The sequence below is a fragment of the Sinohyriopsis cumingii genome, chromosome 1, assembly GCF_028554795.1.
Source record: "Sinohyriopsis cumingii isolate HCF-2022 chromosome 1, ASM2855479v2, whole genome shotgun sequence".
Taxonomy (NCBI): domain Eukaryota; kingdom Metazoa; phylum Mollusca; class Bivalvia; order Unionida; family Unionidae; genus Sinohyriopsis; species Sinohyriopsis cumingii.
In genome coordinates, this window is record NC_142961.1 from 37953332 (window position 1) to 37976995 (window position 23664).

General features: G+C 34.7%; 1 protein-coding gene across 2 annotated transcripts in view; it reads left to right on the forward strand.

Annotated features, from left to right (window-relative positions):
• The first annotated feature begins 721 nt into the window (after positions 1-721).
• Positions 722-23664, forward strand: part of LOC149806731 (peroxiredoxin 2-like) — a 39847-nt gene continuing 16904 nt past the window's right edge. The window contains exons 1-3 of one of the 2 annotated variants that reach the window (XM_089956955.1): positions 725-830; positions 15018-15208; positions 22878-23023. In XM_089956955.1, the coding sequence (XP_089813081.1) occupies positions 15020-15208; positions 22878-23023 (335 nt within the window). In that variant the 5' untranslated portion in view covers positions 725-830; positions 15018-15019. Of the gene's footprint in view, positions 831-15017; positions 15209-22877; positions 23024-23664 lie in introns of both variants that reach the window. The other variant, XM_089956961.1, reaches the window with a different exon arrangement.

Below are 23664 nucleotides of genomic sequence, written 5' to 3' on the forward strand. Positions count from 1 at the left end.
ACTTCAGCTCGCGAAGTCAGCTGACTGTGTGGGCGAGTTGTCAGATTATATCACTTCTGCTTTTGTTTTTGACTAAATGTGTGTTTCTGATCTTTTATAACTTTGGCTGATGTTCTCCCCTTGTAAAATCATGACTGTGCCATGATTAACAAAATAAGAAGCATTTGAATATTTTGATTTGAATTGTATCTTTAGTATATAACTTTCATTATGTAATCGGTTTGGGAAGCTAAAAATATCATAAAAAAATGATATATCGTTTAACGTTTTAAAGGATAGGTCAAATAAAGGTGCCGGTATAGTTACTTTTGCGGAACTTCTAAGGGAAACATTTAGTAATATTCTGAGAACCATATTTAATTTGCGTCAACACCATCTATTTTCTGTCAACATTGACAAGTTTTATATATATTTAAAATAGCCAGGATTATACATGTTTAAAAAAATTAAGCAGGCCACAAATATTTGTCCTGGTTTATTATTGCCCATGGGACCTACAACAGCTTGTAATATTCATCAATTTCTTTCAATGATACATTTTCAATTCTGCTCGTTACGCTTCATTATCTGGTTATTTCTTTGTTGTTTTGTGTCTCTTTTTAAAAAAGCATTTATCAAGATTTTGCTAATTTTCATATTACCATTTCACAAGTACATTTTATTTAATCGCTCTCATGCATCATAATCCTTAAGAAATAAATGTACCGGGATAAAATTAAACTACGTCGAAGTAAGTTGATTCACTGGTACCGTCGAAATAAACTGCCCTAACCGTACTGCCCTTGACTGCGTGGAGAGTTGAAATTGTGTACTTGTGCTTTTGTATTTGAGTAAGTATTCTCACCTTAATTATCTCCTCAGTATTATTGAACTGATTTTTTATAATACATATAAATCATATACTTTTGGAATATAGATAAAATTCCTCAGAAAAATTATTCGGCTTCAAATCCGGGAAAGCCGCGCACGTGTATTGTACTCGTTGGGCCTAATTATGCTCGTTTCTTGAATTTGAAATACCAAATATTCGTTAGCGCGTTTACTTAGAGTCCCCACGAACCTTTTGGATTTGCTGAGGGAAGTGTTTAGAGGAGACAGGTTCTTCTACAAAAATGTAAAAAGAGTGTCTTAATCAGGAGAAGAAATAACCGGTTATGGGTGGGTGGGTGTACACACAGGTTGTCGTAATTATTTAATTTATTCTGCATTATACCACTCAAGACATAGATTATACGATTAAAATGGAAGTAAAACACTATCCATGATGCAAATATGAGTGCACAGAAACTTCATTTTCCATTAATGAGGCATATTCATTTAGGATGTTTGTCATTTCGTAGTCTGATTGTTTTGTAACCAGGTCGTTTCGTAACAGGGTTGTTTCGTAGTAACCGGGTTGTTTCGTAACCTGCATGTGCTTCTAGTTAAGGCCTGAACTTGATATACACAAGTTGTTAGAAAAGTAATTTTGCACAATCCAATAATTAATAAACATTGCATCTGAAAACAATAAATAATATAAAATTAAAAGAGATTCTAATTTCAAAACGTTTTTCTTTAATTTTAAAACATTAAATGGATGTAAACAATTTTTATTTTGTCTAAATATATTGTGCTTGTTGGAGTATGCTATTACATTGATAGTTTGTGACTGGTCTGATTCCAAGTCAGTAAAGCCTGTAACTGGTTAGGTTCTTGTTCTGTTTGGCGGGATTGCAGGGCTTTCCTTATAAGCAGGGAGCTGGGTAATTTACCTGACTACTTTTCTTTATACCTGGCTACTTCAAAAAAAAAAGTATCACCATTTTGAGAGGTCCCTTAAACCCACCGCCTGCTTGGCTATTCACCCTCACCTTTAACGGAAGGCCCTGGGATTGGACTCAGCCAGAGATGGGATCCAGGTCTGATAGGTGATACACACCTAAGCATTTGGTACGATGCCAGATGATATTTACACTTGTCTTTACTGCTTGTCTGTATATTTGCCTTGTAGTACTACTGTTGCATCTGTGATGTTGCCAGTATGTACAAACATCACATTGGGTTGTTGTCGTATGGTTTAACACCATTTTATAGCACAAGATAGACTATACATGGCGGCCAGTATTAATGGTGGAGGAAGAACCCGGGAAAACCACGGAAACAACCACCGACCCACAAGAAGCTACTGGCAAGCTTTCCCACATACCAACATAGGTCAAACCCGTGAGTCAAACCTACACAGACAGATGTGAGATGGCAGTGATCCGTAACAGTGAGCACTTTAGACCACTCTGATTTTTGTAGTTACAGGTTTGCATTCAGTGCAGAAATCTGTCATGGGTATGATGCCAGACATTATCATCAAATAATGGTGTAGTGATTTGATGTATTTTAATGTTATGAAGTGTTAATGTTTAGACTCTCATAAACAGTAACAAGAAAAGAGGGAAGACAACAAGCTTGTAAAATTTAGCAAATAATTTATTTCCCTAGGAAAACAAGGTAAAAATGAGGAAAAGAACTTAGGGCTTAAGAATCAAATCCAAAAATAATCCAAGAATGAATAATTAGAAGTCCCAGTAATAAAATGTTCTAATGAATTTGAGTTTTAGAACCTACAAAAATCCCAAATGGAAGGCAATGACGTATAATGGAGCCAGTATAGTATTGACTTGTCAACGGTTCTTTGTAGAAACACAGAAAATAATATTCTGGTGTTTTAATTGTGAATAAAATTTTAATAAATGTCTTTTACCATGAATTCTGTATGAGCACTCAAAATTCCCAGGGAAAAGAATGAATAATTCCATAAAATAGAACTTCAAATCAAAACTGGTCATGACAAAACACCTTCCAGTGTCAAAGGTAAAAAGCCCAACTAACTTCTATAGGAAAAGGTTATACACTAACTTACGGCACAAAACAGATTCCTGTATGAGGGTCACATGATCATTTTCTAGAACAAGATCGAAGCTTCAAATGCTGAAAATCGTGTACTCCCAGTCAGCCTAAAATTCACTCTATCAATCCCACAGCAAAACTAAGTACAAAAAGGTTGTTTGGTCCAATTCTTACTAAATCTGAACCTAGGCCAGCATTAGGATACAAAGTTCTAATATTAGGTGTTTGCGAAAATCATTCAGGTCAAACCAATTTCAGGAAAATGTCAAATTCAGTAAATAAAATTACAATAGCAGGTAATGGAATAATAAAAAAGATTAAAACTAACAAACAATTAAATTAAATAAAATTTACATAACAGAAGAAATGATCAACATATTATAAGTATCAGTTTGTTTTGTTATTTTGTTTTTTAAGTTGTATGTGTATATATAGCCTAAATGCTACTCAAAAGTAATTAAAGTGAAGCCACAATATTTATTAAATAAACCACATTCGTTAATCTCATTCACATGTTCTGAAGCCAAAGCCTTATTAGTTTGCATTTTCATTAAACTAATTTCAATAATCTCACACATGAAGGCCGGAATTTTTTAAGAGAATATCAGAATACCTTTTTATAATTTAATTTCACTTGTTCTTTAGTAATGTTATAAGTAGAACACATACTACTATAATCTTCACTCAATTATTATTATAATTACTTCTTTATAAGTTTAATTAAAAGTTAATTTCATTTATTCTTTTTCTCTAATTATCATATTTTGTTATTTAAATCTGGCAGATTGCTTTGTAAATACATTTCTTGCTGCCTAATATAATCTTTATAGACCTTCTAGTTGAACATTATTTAGCCTTTGCTGTATCAGATCACCAAAACGACGTTTCAGATGCATGATTTCCAAGTTTACAGTTGCAGAACATGATATTTTGTTACCCCCTACTGAAATGTGGCTTAACTTTTAGAAAAATAATACCTTTAAAGCAGTCTTTGTAGGGTGGGCAGTTCTGCTTATGTAAAAAGTGTTGTACATTGACAAATAAGTGACACTACTTAACCAGTTAAACACAAGGCATGAAATGTTATACACAGAAAGTCAATTTTAAAACTTCATTTTGCAATCCAGTTTTCTATTTCATTAGATATAGTTGAGCACCCTAGTTCAGCAGTCACCAGGTTACAATGGCCATACTAATTTGCCCCTGGCAAATTTCCCATATAAATGTCATGTAATTAGCAGTCACCTGTGTTCGTGGTTAGTAGCCATGTGTTTCTTAACCAAGCAGTATGTGAGAAAGCTTGCCAGTATCTTCTCGTGGGTCAGTGGTTCTTTCCGGGGTTTTCCCAGATTTTTCCTCCACCATTAATGCTGTCCGCCATGTATAGCCTATCATGTGCTGAAAAATGGCGTTAACCCAACAACAACAACCTAGCAGTATTTTAACCATGCCTACCACTTTCACTGCAGCGGATTCGGCAGTGATGGCTCCAAGTATGCAAATTAAACTTCTTTTGTTTGATGAGCAAGGCATGGAATATATATAAAGGGATATTACTTGAATCCATTGCTTCTTTGTCCTAATCTTGAATGTTTTCCCATAAAAAGCCAATGGTCTTTTGATCTCGGTGGGTTTGAGCAACTGCTCAATCTGTTGGTTTTTGAAATGTAAACACCTGTTTTCATGCCTAATTACGTTAGCAGGCCTAAAATAAATTCTGGCCTGTTTCCCAGTCGTAGGTAAAATTTGGATGTGCCTGAAAGGAACAGCTAAAAATCAATCAAAACTTTGACGCATAATAATAGGAGAATCAGTGATGTTATGTAAAGGAGGGATCAGACTGAGGATACAGTAATCTTGTGTAGAATGTTTATTTTATTATATTATTTTGCTTTTTATTCACTAAATGTATCTTAAGAACATGCTGCTATTGCTAATAACAATACAGGCAAAATAATAATAATGATATAACAAATGCTAATAACAATACAGGCAAAATAATAATAATGATATAACAAATGCTAATAACAATATAGGCAAAATAATAATAATGATATAACAAATGCTAATAACAATACAGGCAAAATAATAATAATGATATAACTAATGCTAAGAACAATACAGGCAAAATAATAATAATGATATAACAAATGCTAATAACAATACAGGCAAAATAATAATAATGATATAACAAATGCTAATAACAATACAGGCAAAATAATAATAATGATATAACAAATGCTAATAACAATACAGGCAAAATAATAATAATGATATAACAAATGCTAATAACAATACAGGCAAAATAATAATAATGATATAACAAATGCTAATAACAATACAGGCAAAATAATAATAATGATACAACTAATGCTAATAACAATACAGGCAAAATAATAATAATGATATAACAAATGCTAATAACAATACAGGCAAAATAATAATAATGATATAACAAATGCTAATAACAATACAGGCAAAATAATAATAATGATATAACAAATGCTAAGAACAATACAGGCAAAATAATAATAATGATATAACAAATGCTAATAACAATACAGGCAAAATAATAATAATGATATAACAAATGCTAATAACAATACAGGCAAAATAATAATAATGATATAACAAATGCTAATAACAATACAGGCAAAATAATAATAATGATATAACAAATGCTAATAACAATACAGGCAAAATAATAATAATGATATAACTAATGCTAATAACAATACAGGCAAAATAATAATAATGATATAACAAATGCTAATAACAATACAGGCAAAATAATAATAATGATATAACAAATGCTAATAACAATACAGGCAAAATAATAATAATGATATAACAAATGCTAATAACAATACAGGCAAAATAATAATAATGATATAACAAATGCTAATAACAATACAGGCAAAATAATAATAATGATATAACAAATGCTAATAACAATACAGGCAAAATAATAATAATGATATAACAAATGCTAATAACAATATAGGCAAAATAATAATAATGATATAACAAATGCTAATAACAATACAGGCAAAATAATAATAATGATATAACTAATGCTAAGAACAATACAGGCAAAATAATAATAATGATATAACAAATGCTAATAACAATACAGGCAAAATAATAATAATGATATAACAAATGCTAATAACAATACAGGCAAAATAATAATAATGATATAACAAATGCTAATAACAATACAGGCAAAATAATAATAATGATATAACTAATGCTAATAGTGCTAATGTTGTTCAGTGCATAGTACATCCATTTGTGATGAACCATGTTTGATAACTCAACCTGCCTTCAGAGGTCAACTTCCTAAAAAGGCCACTTTTCCCTTTTCCATTGGTGACCTCTGTGGACAGGTTTGAATGCAGTACATTTGATTCACAAGTCCATTCTTAGAGACGTAATGTATCAGCCTTTGTTTCCTTAGAATAACTATATTTAGAATATTGAAAAACTATTTTAAAATGCCATTTTTGTGTCATCCCCAAATTTGGAAAAATAGTTATTTCACTAATCAATGTGCATATACATGTATTGAATTTGATGATTGCTGTGATGACTTTTTTTAACATGGTTAAAAAAGGGATCACCCTTAGAATATACATGTATATATATTTAAACACTATTACAGATTTCAGATGCTTAAATTGATGATCAGTTCATTGTAATTATGTTTTTACCTTCACAAACACTTGCCATTAGATGTTCTAGTCTTGTTGGGGTTTCGACATCGGTGAAATATTGCAGTCTAATAATCTCTTTTTGAGATCTGCATCACAGAACCTAACATATTTGCCAGGAAGCATTCTGGCATGAAACCCTTTCAGTTTTTTAATGCCATTCCACCAATAAATAGATCTACATTTGTTAAAAATAAAAGACCTATCTGCCGCAAGTTGAACAGTTAGTATTTTCAACTTCTTAAAACCCAATTTCAACCAAACTTGAGGCAGAGTATCAAGTCATAAAAGCCTCTCAATGTTTGTACAAATTTTGCCTCTTGGCCATCAGATATGGCCACAGTTGCTAATAATAGAAATACCATTAAACAACGTTTGTTTATAACCATTGAGAGTGTTGCCAGGCGAGACAGAAAAGGAGCATTAGACAACAAAATTTGTCTAAATTTCTCAGAAAGCATCGGGGGGGGGGTGTCTTTCAGATCAGTGCAAAGGATGCTGACCTACCAGCTACAAATAATTACAAAAATGGAAAATCAATGACTTCATTAAGAACAGCTCATCATAATTTGATGCTTATCTGCTATCATATATTGAAATATCGAAAAACCTTGAGTGACTTGTATGCGCCACTGGTTAAAATGTATCAACTGGTAGATATGCATTTGTTTCAAAACTGAGCCAAGTCATGATTAGCTAATTCTGATAGCCTCCAACATAAAGTTTTTCACCCTAAAGAAACATGTAATCAATTGTATTTCAGTAATTTTGTTCAGAGCCTTGGTAACCATGGATTACGTCGATATACACTGCTTTCTGTAAGTCTGATCAGAGTACTATGACATGAACTATTTTGAAGCTGTTGTTTTTTCACCAATTAATATATTTATCTTTTTTTTTAAATGTCACTATAACTTAAATATTTTCAACATTGATCCCCCAAAAGATGTGGAAATCTTTGCAGCATTTAAGAAAGCAAACTGCTTCAAGGTCACCAGATACTCTTACCTACAGATTGTGATGGTGTACACAGAATGTACATTGACCTGAAGGCAAAGCTGAAAACATGCTGTCTTGGATTGAAAGCAGTGTATGCCACAGTTATTCACAATTACACACCAGAATATGCAGAAACTGAAATTAGTGAAAATCATGGTAAATGAAACGCCTCTGCAGAAGAATATCAGTATGGGATCAATATTATTTGTACAAGGGGATGACCATTCATTGTTGCCCGGTGTGTGTGTGAGTGTGTGTGTGTTACATAATAGTTACAAAAATGTCTGTCAGGCAAATAGATTTTCAGTCATTTGCAAGTGATATTTATGAAGTCACTTGCCTGGGCCTGTATCTGAAGATAATGTTGAATGATGCGGTTTGAATGCCTCTCAGAATTATACTTACGACTTTCTTTTGCTGTCAAATATGGCTGCTGTTTCAGACAAGTACATCACATAATATCTCAGACAATTGCAGAATAAAATATTGACAGTGTTTAACATGACATCCTGGTATAATGAAGGCATTTTTGTAATGGACATGTTACTGTGATGTGAAAGTGCAGTCAAATGCGGGTGAGACATACATATATCATCAGAGGCATTGGGAAAAAAAGACAGCATCTTACTGACCCTGCTTTCTTGGCCAACTTCGTGCTTTGAGCTATTTGTCAAATCTCAGCCAATTGAGCAAGTTTTTTTGTGACTTCTCATGTGCTTAGTATTTTCTTGCACATAAAGGCAGATTGTTTTGTTTTTCAGAAAATGGCCTTAGAATCGATACATTTAGGATGACATGGCTTAATGTCATCACCATTTAGGATGACACATAGCATAATGTCATTACCATTTCGGATGACACATAGCATAATGTCATCAACATTTAGGATGACACATGGCATAATGTCATCACCATTTAGGATGACACATAGCATAATGTCATCAACATTTAGGATGACACATGGCATAATATTATCAACATTTAGGACCTCTACACATTAAATATATAGGCTATTCTCATCTCCTTGCATAAGGAATTGGTTGATACTTTTTTTTATTGCCTAACTGCATGCACAGGTTTATCATACTTTATGGATGATTTGTATCAAGTGATTGCTAGGTTTCTATAATGTTTGTGCACAGCTGTTACATTTTCTGCTCAGGTTTCAGCTATTTAAGAAAGGCCTACATCATGTGAGCATAACTTTTCTGTGTGTTTGCCTTCTAATTACTTCTTGGTTGTTGAACATTCATAAGATATTGGGTTCAGTCTGTGCACAAGCAGTACTAGCCAATTCAGTATAATAATTTTATTGTGGGGCTTAATCCATGTATAAGCTGTATGATTGAATTCAATTTAATACCCAATAATACATGTTGATATATTCATCACGACTGCCTTTTCTTTTCAGGGGGACCCATTTAACTCTGCACATTATAAGCTATTTAATTTCTCTTCTGCATGTAGAATGTGACTACACATTTTCTAAGAGGTCCCAGTTATTGTATTACAAGTTCTATTGTGAACTTTTTGTAATGGTTCATCGAGCATTATTTACTAGAGCTAATTTGCTAACCATGACAATTAATTAACATTACTGTTCTGTAATAAGTTTTTGAATCTTTAATTAAGTGATATTCAAGGAAAAACATTCTGTAGATGTCTGTGGAAATTGTCATTTACATTGCTTTTGGGGTTTTACATTTGAATTGCTTTTGGGGTTTTACATTTGACAATGGAAAGTGAGTTTGACCTCTGAGTTGGAAAAAAAAAAAACTCAGTTCATTTGTTGAGTCTTACACTTTTAAATGATGTATGTTGCTCATTTTCCCTATGAACTTTCCAGGGAGTGCAAGTGACCCTTGATTGAAACTTTGACTTGCAGTTTCTGCAAACTAAAGTGCCCCCTCAGTATATAGCACTTCATTATAGATAGTGTGTAATAGGAATGAGTCTCAACACTAAAATGTCACGAGTACCTGATGGAATACTAAAAGTGGTCAAAATCGTTGAATCATTTAAAATACATGGATACATATATAATAAAAGACAATGTCTCTTGAGAAATTACAGTTCACAATATTGCCTTCAATTCCGGAATGATATTTGTGTTTACAGTGACACTTTTTTTTGTCAGTAATGTAGTTGTAATTTAATCTGGAAAAAGTTTCCTTTTCAACCTTTTTATCCCATTGGGACGAGATGACAAATGGTTTTCTTGAGCCCTGATATTGTACCAGGTGTTTGTATGTCTATATACATGTTGCAAGGGACACTTGTCCATCATCGACAAAAGTGTCATTCTCAGTAGGGTATTCTTTATAGTTTTTTTTTTCAATGTACATATATAAAATAGTCTTGGAATGGGAAAATCAGATGTGTTAACATTCAGCAAAACTGTGTATGTACTATATAGGTCACTACGTTTGTCAAGGAAAAATACAACTTTTGTAGCTTCCACAGAACAAGAATCAGAAGAAAACTAGTTCATATCTTCCCATTAAAATGTAATAATGTATGCATATGTTTTAGCTTACTTGTGCATTGTGTATCCATCAGTAATTGCTTATGAACATTCTAGTGGCTTCTCTTCTGATCTGATTTTGATCAGATTTTCTATGGAAGCTGATGATATCAAGAACTCTGAGGAGTTCGCTAATGAGCGACACCCACACGTACTGATGAGGTCATCTTGCATCAGATTGTTTGAGCTTGTATGCACTCTGCAAGCAGATATTTCTGATCAGATTTGGTGTGCAAGATTGTATCGTGGAGATCTTGGATAGCTTTAATTATGAGGTTTGCTGAGCTTGTAAACACACTGGATGATCAGATTTGTCATGTAAGTTTCTATCATCAAGATCCTAGACATGTTTAGCTTTGAGTAACATATCAATGAAGTTTTCTTGAATCTGACTGACTGAACTTGTGAAAAATCTATAGGATATATTTCTGATCAGATTTTAGGAGATTTGGTATATTTGCTTATATGATCACGACCTTGTGTCAGTTCCGTTCGAGTGACATTCATCGATATATTAATGAGACAATCTTACATCTTGTAAACATTATAGAGAACATATTTATAAGCAGATTTGACTACATTTGGTATGTAAGCTTGTTTTAGGCTAAAACGACAAGTAGATGTGTTTCAGATTGCATTGCTTTTAAAATTAGGGTAGGTATGTCGTTTTTTCCAAACATTATTTATATTTCATTTGATTTATTCCCTTAGGAAAAATTGCTAGTGTTGGCGTTGAGAAACAGACGGTCAGCCGACCAGAAACACACATTTTGTTTCGCCCTTTCGACAGCCTTCTAGTCATGAACCCAATTACATAACCACTGAGTCACAGGGTGGGAATTTAAATGGTTTCCACGTTATGGCGAGTGCCTGGCTCATGTGATAAGGACAGACACAGTAATTCATGATAACTGTTGTTGTGGGTGTAATGCCGTTTTTCAGCACATGATGGCTATACATGGCGGCCAGTATAACTGGTGGATGAAGAATCCTGAAAACCCCCAGGAAAAATCACTGTTTCATGAGAAGCTACTAGCAGGCTTTCTCACATACCCACATTGACCGAGCCCAACATTCAAACCCATGTGGACAGCGGTGAGATGGCAGTGAACGGTAAAGGCGATTGCTTAAGACCGCTCTGCCACCCATGCTAACCGCACATATTAACTGTATAATGCCAGATGTAGGTCTCAAGGATAAGGCTTTAAACAGTTTCCAAGTTATTAATCAGTGCCAAGCCCCATGGGGCAGTGAGAGGTCAAGGGGAGATTGCTGGTTGTAAAATTGACCTGTCCTATTAATGCGAAAATATCCTTTGTATTTATGGTTCAGTAAAGAGGATAAATAACATGATCAGACAATATAGCAACAATGTGCTCCAAGCTTTTCTTTCTCTACGGTTTGAATACGGGAGTAAATTTTCATTCACAGGCTGATATATGTAAACTACAGGGTGAGCAATATCAGCCATGTGGGCCTCTTGTTTTCTTCTCTTTTATCCAGAATATATTCTAGCATTCATTTTTTTCTTTTTTGACAACTCCTTGTGAGCAATATCAGGCCACATTTGTCTATTGTTTTCTTTTATTTTACCTAGGATAAATTCTAGCAAGAATCCTTTTGTCTTTGACAACTTGTAAGCAAAAAGAGGCATCTATTATGAATAGATCAATACTATGAATCATACATTGAATGTATGCTTATAGATGCCATGAAAACCACCTCTACTATCTATGAAACAGATTGACCGAATGAGTTACAAATGCATGAAAACAAAGTCGTATGGACAGCGTTCTTTTGCATCCAAAGCCCAGCAATATGGAATGACGTGCCCACTGAACTTAGACACAAAGACACGGTGATCACATTCAAGAGGGCTCTCAAAACTCGCTTATTTCGACTGCAATAGCAAACTTAAAGACTTAATAATGTTTCCTACCTGAAATATTCTCAGCATGGTTTTTATTTTTTAATGTTTTTCTAATTTCATGATGTTTGTTTTTTTAATAATATTATTATATGTTTTTTATCTTATAGGTGTTGTCTAATGTTGTAAAGCGCTTTGAGCTTCTAAAGATTAGGCGCTATACAAAGTCCTCATTATTATTATTATTATTATATAGTGTATTTAATAGGAAGCTAAATGAAAATAACCTTGCAGTGACTTGAACCATTTCTCATTTATTCATTTAGACTGCTCCGGTGGCCTAGTGTTTTAGAGTGCCTGCCTCAGATGTGGGAGGTCGTGGGTTTGAACCCCTGCCGAGTCATACCAAAGACTTATAAAAATGGTACTAACAGCTGCCTCGCTAGGCGCTTGGCATTAAGAGGTTAGTGTTAGGACTGGTCGGCCTGGTGTCATGATAATGTGACTGGGTGGGACATGTGCTACATGTCTGCTGCATAATGCGCAAGTGTTAGACATCACTATAAACTGCCACACTGCAGATATCGTAGCGATGTGACTGAAAAATTGTTAAAACTACGTTAAAAATTCAAATCACACACACACACACATTTATTTATTTATTCTTTATAAGCAATTTATTTGTGAAAAACAAAAACTTAACCACTATCCAAACTTTGCATATATGGTTAAAAAAAACATTGACCAATTGTTCATTGACGTGAATATAAATACACGAATAATGATTGGATATCCTTAAAGATTTCAAGATGTTATCAAACTAGAATTTGTACCCAAGCATCAGTGTTTTATTAACTGGGTCATCTTCGCTAGCCATGGTTCCGATATGTTAACCCTACTGATAGGTAGGGTTAACAGATCGAAACCTTGGTTAGCAAAGATGACCGCATTGTTTGCTAGCAAGTAAATTTCTTCTATTTCATGCTAGTCCAAATGAGTAGTATTTGTCTAATATTTTGTGTTTTGTTGTCTAAACTGCTTGCGTTTGAATCATGATGCAATACAACTTTTGATCTAATTTATATTTACCATTTTCATAAGCCATTTATTTGCAGCCCCCGTCCTAATACATAAAGCTATTTGAAACTTTAAAGCTTTATTCTCATATTGTCTAAAATCATTTTTGTTGTATTTTTTTTTAAGGGGGGATACCTTGTCAGTCCCTTTAACTGGTAAGGGCCCCAGATGCCCAACTGGTCAAAGGCACTCTTTTCATAGATCACTCACATATTGTGCCTGTGTCCACAGGAGTTAAACTTATCTGGTACCTGACCACGCAAGTTCAACGTGGTTATGTGAGAAAGTTTGCCAGTAGTGTCTCGTGAGTTGGTGGTTCTTCCAGGACTCCTCTTCCATAAAAAATAATGGTCGCCATGTATAGCCTATCATGTGCTACAAAATGGCGTTAAATGCCACAAAATCAGGCAAACACCTTTATTTATATAATAGGGTTTTTTTTTTTTAAAATCAAAAAAATTATGAACATGGAAAAAAATAATATTTGCTCTTGTTTTCCTTCGTTTTTTTATTTCTTGCTTGTTTTATTTCATTTTTTGAGACTCCTATCCCCCATTCCTTATAAATAATGTTGGGTATGTTCCTTTGCCTCACTTACCCATTTATAAGCTTTCAAAGCACAGGTAACCTTAGCCCTGGGTTGATGAATTAGGTATACTAGGTTCGTATCAGGACAAGCGTTGGGAGTAAGGAGATGGTGTTCAGAAATTTAAAAAGGGCCCTGACTTTCATTGAAAAGGCACCAGAGCAAAAGTCTGTGTTAGTTTACTCATACTATGCATAATACCCAATAATGATAATAAGAATAAAACAATGGTCATGTTTCAAGTGACCAGTGATTGTTCGTTTATGTGTGTCTGAGTCTTGTTTACTATACAAAGAATTTTCAGAATTAGTTATTTTAAAAAGCTCTTTGAAGCCCCTTAAGGGTTAAGACCTGAGCCATATACCCTCCCTCTGATTGGGCCTGGTTACAGGCTGGAGACACCCCTGTGCCCCCACCCTCTCTCCACTGACCGAAACTTTTAATTTCCATTTTAATGAGCCCATGTGAAATTGACGTATTGCAGGATGTTGTGAATCAGATCATTCTTGGCTCTTTTGTGCTGGTATGTGTCATAAAAATGGAATCAAAATATCAAGCATTATTACAGGAAGATGTATAAAAAAAATGTAAGCTGTCAGTTTGTTTGTGCATTTTTTGTTCAGTATTTTAAATATACTTATTTTTGACTGGTTTTGTCTAAATTTTTCATATCCATCTCTCAATCCATCCAGTTTGCCAAGTACAACTCAAAGTTGTTGACAAGTCACAAGTTACAGACAGATGTCTTGCAAAATAAACTCGACATATGAGAGGGTTGAAGAGAAGTTAGCTTCCGAAACCCTGCTATGGGGTTGGGGGGGAGCAGATGAGCATCAATAGTATGATTGATTGTTTCCAAAACTTAACATTCGCGCACCCTAGTTTGTGACTTGATTTTAACGTCATATCCATTCTCACAGCGCCGTAGTGTGTGTGTGTGCGCATGCGAATTTTATTGATTTTTATTTTCCACCCCATAACCTCTGAAGCTCTTTAGCCTACCATTGGTGGTACGAGTACTACATTTTGGGGAAATAACTGTATGATTGATAAAGGACCTCCCTCCCTCCCTTTTTTCCCCCCAGAATCTAGTGATAGAGTGACATACAGTATCTTGGATAGAGTAACTGAAAATTCATACTACTGAAAACTCGCATAACTTTTGTACATCTAAAGCTTGCCATTTTAGGTCTGTTAACCATTTTGCCTACAACACTGACTTCAGAGTGTTAATTTTGTATCTTTCATGGTCGCCAAAGTGAGAGCATCAGCACTTAACAAGTTTCCATGGTAACAAATGAGATAGATACATTCTAGACTGAATCGGTTGTAACATATAACTGAATACTCCGGTTTGCCTTTCTATAGGGATGTACCGGGCCTATTTGAGAAGTCTTCAGGAAGCTTTACTTGGTAAGAAATGGGTTGATATACAAAGAGTGGCCAATGGACCTTTGAAATTGATGCCTGCAGCTGGCCACATATTAGTTAAGGATCAGAGAAAAGTTCATACAAAGAGTGCGTCAGCATCAGTGAATCAACTCACACAAACTTTACAGGTGAGGTTCTGTAGGGGGAAACTTCGTGCCTTAATCTCTCGACTATATACTTTGTAAGTACTGAATTAATTTATTTGTGTGAGTATACTTTTTTTTTGCGTGGTCTTGTGAAAAATATATTTTCTGTGGTTCTTAATTCATAGCTTTGTGCAAATTCCGATAGTTTCCATGGAAGGATAATTGTAGCAACCACAAAATCTATTGATATTGGTTCAAGATAAACAAGAGTGAATATAAAGTGGGTGACCAGCATGTATAGAGAGCAAAATGGTAGACAAAAGTTTTACCATAGTCGATGCCCTTTAACTTCTAACCGAGTCCTTGATTTTATTATGGTTTGATGGACTGTGTTTCAGTTTATTTGCAGTATTACTGCTAGATTCATACTAATTCAGCAGTATATACCATATAGCAAAACCGCTGTGACCTTGCATTTTCACTTTGCATCGGAATTGTTTATGAACACTGCATAGCATGCTTTCAACTAGTTGCAATTTGAACACTGCATAGGATGTATACATATTGCAATTTGAACAATGCAGGGATGCAGACCATGGCATGCATTCAGTTTTACAATGCAGGGTATGCATACACATTGCAATTTGGACAGCATTTTGGACACTACGTGACATACATGCATATTGCATTTGGGACACATGGCATGCATGCAGCTTGCATTTCGATACTACATGGCATGCATGCATATTGCAGTTTGGACACTGCACGACATACATTCATATTGCAGTTTGGACACTGCACGACATGCATTCATATTGCAGTTTGGACACTGCACGACATGCATTCATATTGCAGTTTGGACACTGCAACATACATGCATATTGCATTGGGACACATGGCATGCTTGCATATTGCATTTGGACACTGCATGACATGCATGATGAGATAATGATTCACATATTTGTAATGTCACTTAAAATTCAACAGAGTTTGTGTGTTGATTATAGGGGATATTGTAAAATGAGTCAAAAAGGATGGATTCTTGGTTGTTTTCTTGCCTGTGAAGCATAGTTGACTCATGGGGATCTTGGTCTTTGTTGGCATACAAGTCAGCAGTAAGGTTTTGCAATTTGTTAAGTTGCTTGGACACTGTCCTTTGTTAAGTCATGAAATTTGATGGATTTAGTCATCTTGGAGGGTACAGCTTACCTTTGGCAAAAGCAAGTTGTGGAGAGGAGACATTCTTTCATAAATCAGTAATCTTGCATATATTTTCATCTATCAGACACTTGTATGAACAGTCGTAGCACTCGTACTTATTTTAGAGGGTATTACCGAAAATAAAAGTTAGTTGCATTGGCCTACATTTTACACCCTGGTGTTCATTTCAGAGGTTGTGCATTTAGCTCTGTCCGAATCTTCAAAATTTGATACTGTAGATTACAGTACTGCCAATCTGTACTTGTCGTGAGTAAAAACAGGCCATAGTGTTGGAACTTAGCTTAGGTTTTCGGACACTGCTGTGCATAGTAATTAAAGTTGATTGATACATGTATGGTCATCAAGGACAGGACTTCTGACCACTAGCAAAAGTAGTTTTGTCTCAGCGAGACATAGCATGTGTAGCATGATGTCTGCTTCAGCATTAATTCGGAGTGAATTTATTTTCAAACCAATGACTGATAAGATTCCTGAAATGAGGCAGAATGCTTCTTACTATATTTAACAATATACTCATGTGCTTAGAAATTTATAATGTGGGTAATTATCACAGTTAATCCTGGTAATAAGTGTATGATGACAATGGCATGAACAGTATCCATAATGTGCTTGTGTACTACAAGTATTTGCATTGTCATTGTTGGGAACTCTTTTGTCTTTGGAGGTTCATTCTCATCCTCAGTATGATCACTTCTGTTTAAACAAAAAATTCGTGTTTGAGAGTCGTAACCAAGGTAACAGTATCGACTCAACAGGCATGCATGGTGCTAGTTTCAGAGAAAATCATATTATGATGAGATTTTGACACTTTCTCCCATTAAGCAGTTCTGGGATCGAAAAGTGCACTTAAAAGTGGGGTTTTATGCAAATCTTTGACAAAAAGAGTAGTGTGTGCTTAGTATGGGTATTACATTGAATATGGTATATTTGGTGGAGTTTCTTCTCTAAAAACATGTCTACTTCCACAAGAAAAATATTTGTCCTTAAAGAAAAGAAAAAGAATAAAAAAATGTACAAAAATAAACAAGAATCGAATATATCCTTGGAAATTAAATATGAGATTTGGAGTAACAAATTTAAGATTTCACTTTCGCAGAGGAAAGTTTTAGCTTGCCCTTGCCACTTGAAATTTTTTGTTGTTTTTTACAGTACTAATTGTTTAATCAATTATTGCAGCCTTTGAAATAATTCCGAAACCTATAATTATGTGTACAGGGTTATCCCCAGGTATTAATACTACATCTAGTATTTGCTGATCATAGTAAGTGCTAATTGGTTTAATTCTTGTAGTGTTGACTCCGGGAAATCTGTCTCTGAGTTCAGTGTAAACATGAAACAAGATTAAAAGGATATGCTGTTGGCTATATCTCACATAATGACATTATAGGGTATATAGATTTTTGTTGGTTTCATGCAACATACCATATTTTACACTGGCAATGGCGATAAACCTTTACGTTTGTCGCTAGATGGTTACTAGCAAATCAATAGGATTGTTGAGTTTTGTGTTATAAGAGCAGATTGAGCAGTCATCACTGAATGTTAGTGACAGATCTCATACTTGTTGGATTATTATTGGTCAGAAATGTGTAGTCCTGTTGTTGCTGCAGACTTGAGAAAGGTAAGAATAAAGTCCGAACATTCATTAAGGACCTACAATATCTGCATTTCTTGATTCTGCATTTTGAAATTTTCTTGATTTTTCACTTTGAAATGGAGTTCATGCATTCATTAATATCGTTTGATGCTGGATTTCTTGTGTTGATCTTGTTTTGTAAATTTGAATCAAAATTGGACTTTAAATGTTAACTGGTACATACACGTGTATATCCTTCCACATGACCTTTTTCTTGGTACATGTCTTCATTTGCCATTTTTAACCTTTCAAAATCCAAAGGACCAATTTCAACAGAGCATGGCAAGGAGCATCCTGGACTGATTTGCTTCAGAATGGTAAAAAGGATATTGGTCCATCATCAAATACGGCAGCTGTTATATTGCATAGAAAAATCAGTAAATAATTTCTCAAAACCACTCAACTAAATATGACAGCATCTTTGCATAAAGGTCTTTTAATTTTGCATGGACGCTGCCAGTTGCCTTTCCCGATCACTGAATTTCACATTTGTCGACGTGGTTCGTGTCATGAATCGTATGCAGGGTCCTCAAATTGAAATAATGCCTTCTTGTTGCAAGCCATGTGTGACAACTGACAACACTGCTTTATCACCTGTGGCTGCCTGCACCAAGATTTCATCCTTTCGCACAAGTATGCACAACACAATGTAGAAATCAACACAGTCGGCAAAAATGTCCATTCTGTTGATCAATAGGTGACAGTATTGGTAAAAGAAACTTTGTTTGCTCATTCCAATAACCTGAAAGATGTTGGGTCATAGTGGTGAGAAATTTTACTTGTGCTTGCATGTTTATGCATGAAAAACAAGGAAATCTTGGCACAGGCAGCCACAGGTGATAAGGAGCATAACAGATAAATCGCTGATTGCTTGTGGCGATCATAATACCTATCTACCTGTGGCGTGACGGGTTGTTATGCCATCACTGTGGTAGGTGCGTTATGGTTGGGGTGCTCCCAATATTCTGTTTAAATTATTATAGAACTATTTAAACTATTATAGAAGTCCCACCTAGGCTCAATTTTGGTTGGAAGTTAAATTAGAGAAAGATAGATGTAAAGCTCTGAGCCCCCAGTCAGCAATGCCAACGGTTAAATGGTTGAATGTACAAAAAGTGAAATTCAATGAATAACAATTTAATGACAATTCAATAGTCAAATGATTAAAATTTCCCAAGTACTGTCCTTCCACTTGAACCTTTGATAGCCTATTACATCACTTGATTAGTAGTTAGCTTTCCACCTGTCCTTGTAATCTACTCATCTGTGTATTCTTCCCTCCTATTCCTCTGATAACTTGTCTTCCTCCGACTTTCTCCAAATTCATATTCCTTAACTTCTCTTTACTCCTCCTCCTTCTTCACTTTCTCTTCCTTGACTTGTTTTCCTCCTCGACTCTCTCCACCGACTAGACTTTGTCGACTCCGACTGCTCTGCTAGTCTCACTTCCGTCTCCCCTCTTAAAGACTCGGGACTCAACTGAACCAGAAGTTCTGTTCCCCAAAAAGCTTCCTATGAAAAAACAAGGACTGGACAATGTTTTCTTTAGCCCTCTCATCACACACTACACCCAGCCTATCATCAGATGATGGCTATTAAATTTCTTCAGTCACACATTCATCCACATCAAATTACTCACACGTTCTTGTATGGTAAAACGTCATCGTAATAAAAGCACGGTATCAGTTACTGCTTGTACTTCTCATACATACATACATCAATAAATTGCATCACATAAGTACATATTCCTAATCACATTATACTAAACAATATCACATCAATCAGACACATTTCTTTACAGCCTAGTGGTTAGAGCGTCCGCCTCGGAGGCGGGAGGTCGTGGGTTTGAATCCTGGCCGAGTCATACCAAAGACTAACAAAAATGGTACTAACAGCTGCCTCGCTAGGCACTCGGCATGAAGAGGCTAGTGTTAGGACTGGTCGGCCTGGTGTTGGGATAATGTGACTGGGTGGGACATCATGCAACATGTCTGCAGAATGATGCCCCAGTGCTAGACATCACTTTAAACTGCCACACTGCAGACATTGTAGCGATATGACTGAAATTTTTTTAAAGCTATGTTAAAAATCCTAATCATGCACACACACATTTCTTTACATTACAACTCATACAAAGTACACAAATATTCAAATATCCATGCTCTGATATATCCATACATCAATATTAACTAATCTTACTCACTTCAACCATTTTCAAAATTCACAATTCAAGCATGTGTAAAATCTAACATCACATCAATAAATACACTAGTTTACTATGAAGTGACCTAATAGCAAATTACAAAATTAATTCTGACCACAAGCTAACAATCTACGTAAGTCTCTTCATACTCAAGCTCATTTCTCAAATATGCATGTAAATTAAACGCTACAGAGGTAATTCAGTGTACTAAACAATCCTATTAAGTAAGCATACTACACATAATTTACGATTTCAATGCTGTAATATTCTGCAAAGTCGAGCAAATAATATACTGACCTTTTTGAAGCTTTGTCTTTCTTTAGAATCTCCTCTCTAAGGTTTACCGCCAAATTACGAGTGGCTTCCTCGGAGTAACCCTATGTCGCTCAGCAATCTTCCCTGGCAAGGCTAAATTTTCGCTTGCTGTTAGAAGTTATAATTTGGATTGAAATTGTTGTCACACCCTCTGTCTCAATTCCTATTGGGTGTCACTTTGAACCGATCCAGTCAAACTTAGTGGACAATGTCCTTCTCACTGTCTGTCCATGTGGGGATATATTTAGAATATGCCCCGGTTCCTTGCGGGTTCCTCTGATCTTAGGACTAAGCTGTAACACATAGGTGGGAAGTTGTGTGATCTAACGTCTGTGCTGATTGAAGATGCCGGATCTTCTCCCTGGTCACAGTAACCTTGTGTAAGAGATTAACTCTAGCCTGTAACTATGTTTAGACATCATACCATGGCTTGTAATAATACCTTAGTTTATACACGACTTACAAAATGGGGCTGAGCAAACGTGACACTACCATACAAAATGGCCACTGTTAATTAAAAATAGAAAAAATTCCTTTAAGTGACTTTATATAATCATATAAAAATTTTGTAAAATTTACCAAATTTAATAGCATTTTGGCAAGAAGGACTTTTAATTTTGTTCAGACTTTTCCATTTTGCCAACAGCTATGGTTGCCATTGCCAAAGAATTGAAAATTGTTAAAATCACTTCGTAATCATCACTTTAGCATTTGACCAAATTTGTCATGGCATGAAGGGTTTAAAAGTTTGTACAAATGAGACTAAGCCAAAATCCAATATGGCAGCTGTTTCAAAGAGTAGAGAAACTTGTAACAACTTATGTAAAAAAAAACCATGCTAAACAGAAAAACGTAAGCAACTTGATCTTTTTAAAAAAAATACTAGAATTGACTAAGTTCGACAGGAGGCATCCTGACATAAATTGCTTTTAGTATTGAAGAAATGTTGTTGATGTGCCATTCTCTGGATCTTCATACATTAGTATGCATTTTCTAACATCTGCAGTCTGCAACATTCATATAAATTTTTACCGAAAACATCCTACCAACCCATATTTCTTGGCTGACTACTATTGTATATAGCAGTGAAACACACACCAAAAGCAATATTTAGCCAACTTGGAACCATGTTTTAATCAATGGCAATCAGCAAGTTAAGGGCTTATTTACAAGTGGTTTGATTTTGCCAATTTCTGCCATCAGAGACCTTTAAAGATCCATATATAGCTTTGGATCATTTACCAACACATTTTTGACTTCAATGTCAGTTGTTTAGGTCTTATGAATAGAACAATAGTTTGGAAATGCAGGTCACTATATAGTTTTATTCATGTTTGTATCTGTTTTTTTATATTTCTTAACATTTTTTATTTATGCATTGTGTATAATTTTGAGATCTTTATCTCATTTTTTTGTTGTACTTCATGTTTATGTTTATTTGGAAAGCGTCTAGTTTTTGGTAGTTTGTTTTAATTTTAAGTATTTATCTTTTATCTTGTAGTACCTGTTTATATTTATTTGTAAGGGTTTACCTTAATACATTTTTTTTGTGTAGTTCTTAATTATATTTTCAGAACTTCACCATTAATCACCATATAGTCTTGATTTTGCAGATGTTCCTTTAAACCCATGCAAGCATGCGTGCACATGCACAGAGTTCCCAAAATGCCAACTTTTGATATTAGCCATTTATTTGAGTGAAATTAATGAACTATAAACCTGTATTTTTTAAAGCAGTTATTCAGCATTTGATATTTTTCATTCCACTAAAAATAATGCTATGAACTTCCTCATGTTTGATGCACCATAAAGCTCAAAACAAGCTTGTACATGGCATTAAGCATGCCCCGGAGTAATTGTATACATGTAGTCAGTAATCATCTTGCAATAATTATACTATTTGGAGAGCTTCATAAACTTGCAGTCAGCATTAGAATGACAGATTTCAGCAGTCTGAATTAAGGACAATACTAGCTTGTATCTATTTCATCTGATCAGCCTTTGAGGTGGTAATTAGGTCTTGTCAGGTAAAGTTGTTTTTACATGGTTATCACTGTTAACATTATTAGATTCTCATAAAATCAAGTTCATAGGCAGTGAGAGGAATGTGCAGAAAAGATAGACAAAAGCATGGGCCAAAAGTCAAATATTCAGGTTGTTGGGGAAGAGAAGCATTACATCACTGATTATGAGAAAGGTTAATGTGAAATTTTTTGTTTGTTTTGAAATGTTTAACTCGTAATTCCAAGCAATAAACAATTTTCATTTTTATTGTTTCCTTTTTATGATATGACCCCATAAAGTTGGCTTATGGATGTGTGTTAATTTTCTTCCAGAAACCATCCATAATGTCTCAACTGAAACTGACTAAACCAGCTCCAGAGTGGAGTGGAACTGCTGTCGTCAATGGAGAATTTAAAGACATTTCATTGGCAGACTACAGGGGCAAATACCTTGTCCTCTTTTTCTACCCATTGGATTTGTAAGTACTCTCAAAGATTACTGATCTTACTACGTACAACAGTAATGCTGTGTTGCCGTTGCAGTTATTGCCAGTATTGATAATCTAGAAAAATACGTAGGCAAAATATTGCCTAGGAAGATAATATCAATTCTGTGTTACAAAATATATATATATATATATATATATATATATATATATATACTCGAATAAGTCAGATGCAACTGCAAACAGTATAGACCCTGATTGAGTTTAAAATAATGTGCCTGCAGAGCAGGGTGTATGTTGGTCTAATGATTAGGCTTAATAAATGCCATAGAACCAGATCTGTCAAATTATGCAGAAGCAAATATAGGTTTTATGTCTGTAGTTTTATCTGTAATGTATGCAAGTATATACAGTATTTTCTTTTTAATTAGAAACTTGGTTGATATTATAAACAATAAGATGCGTAAGTTGGAATGACTACAAAATAATCGTTTTATTGGTTTTGAAAGGATAGGGTTTAGACTTGTTTGTATTGTACCACTGACAGATGTCCAGTTGTGTTGAGTTACACGTTAGGGTTTTATATGAATGTTATGTACAGTAAGATGTCATTTATACAGACCCCATTTATCAGGGCTTTCCAAAATATTTGAACCAATTTATTTTCCCCATGA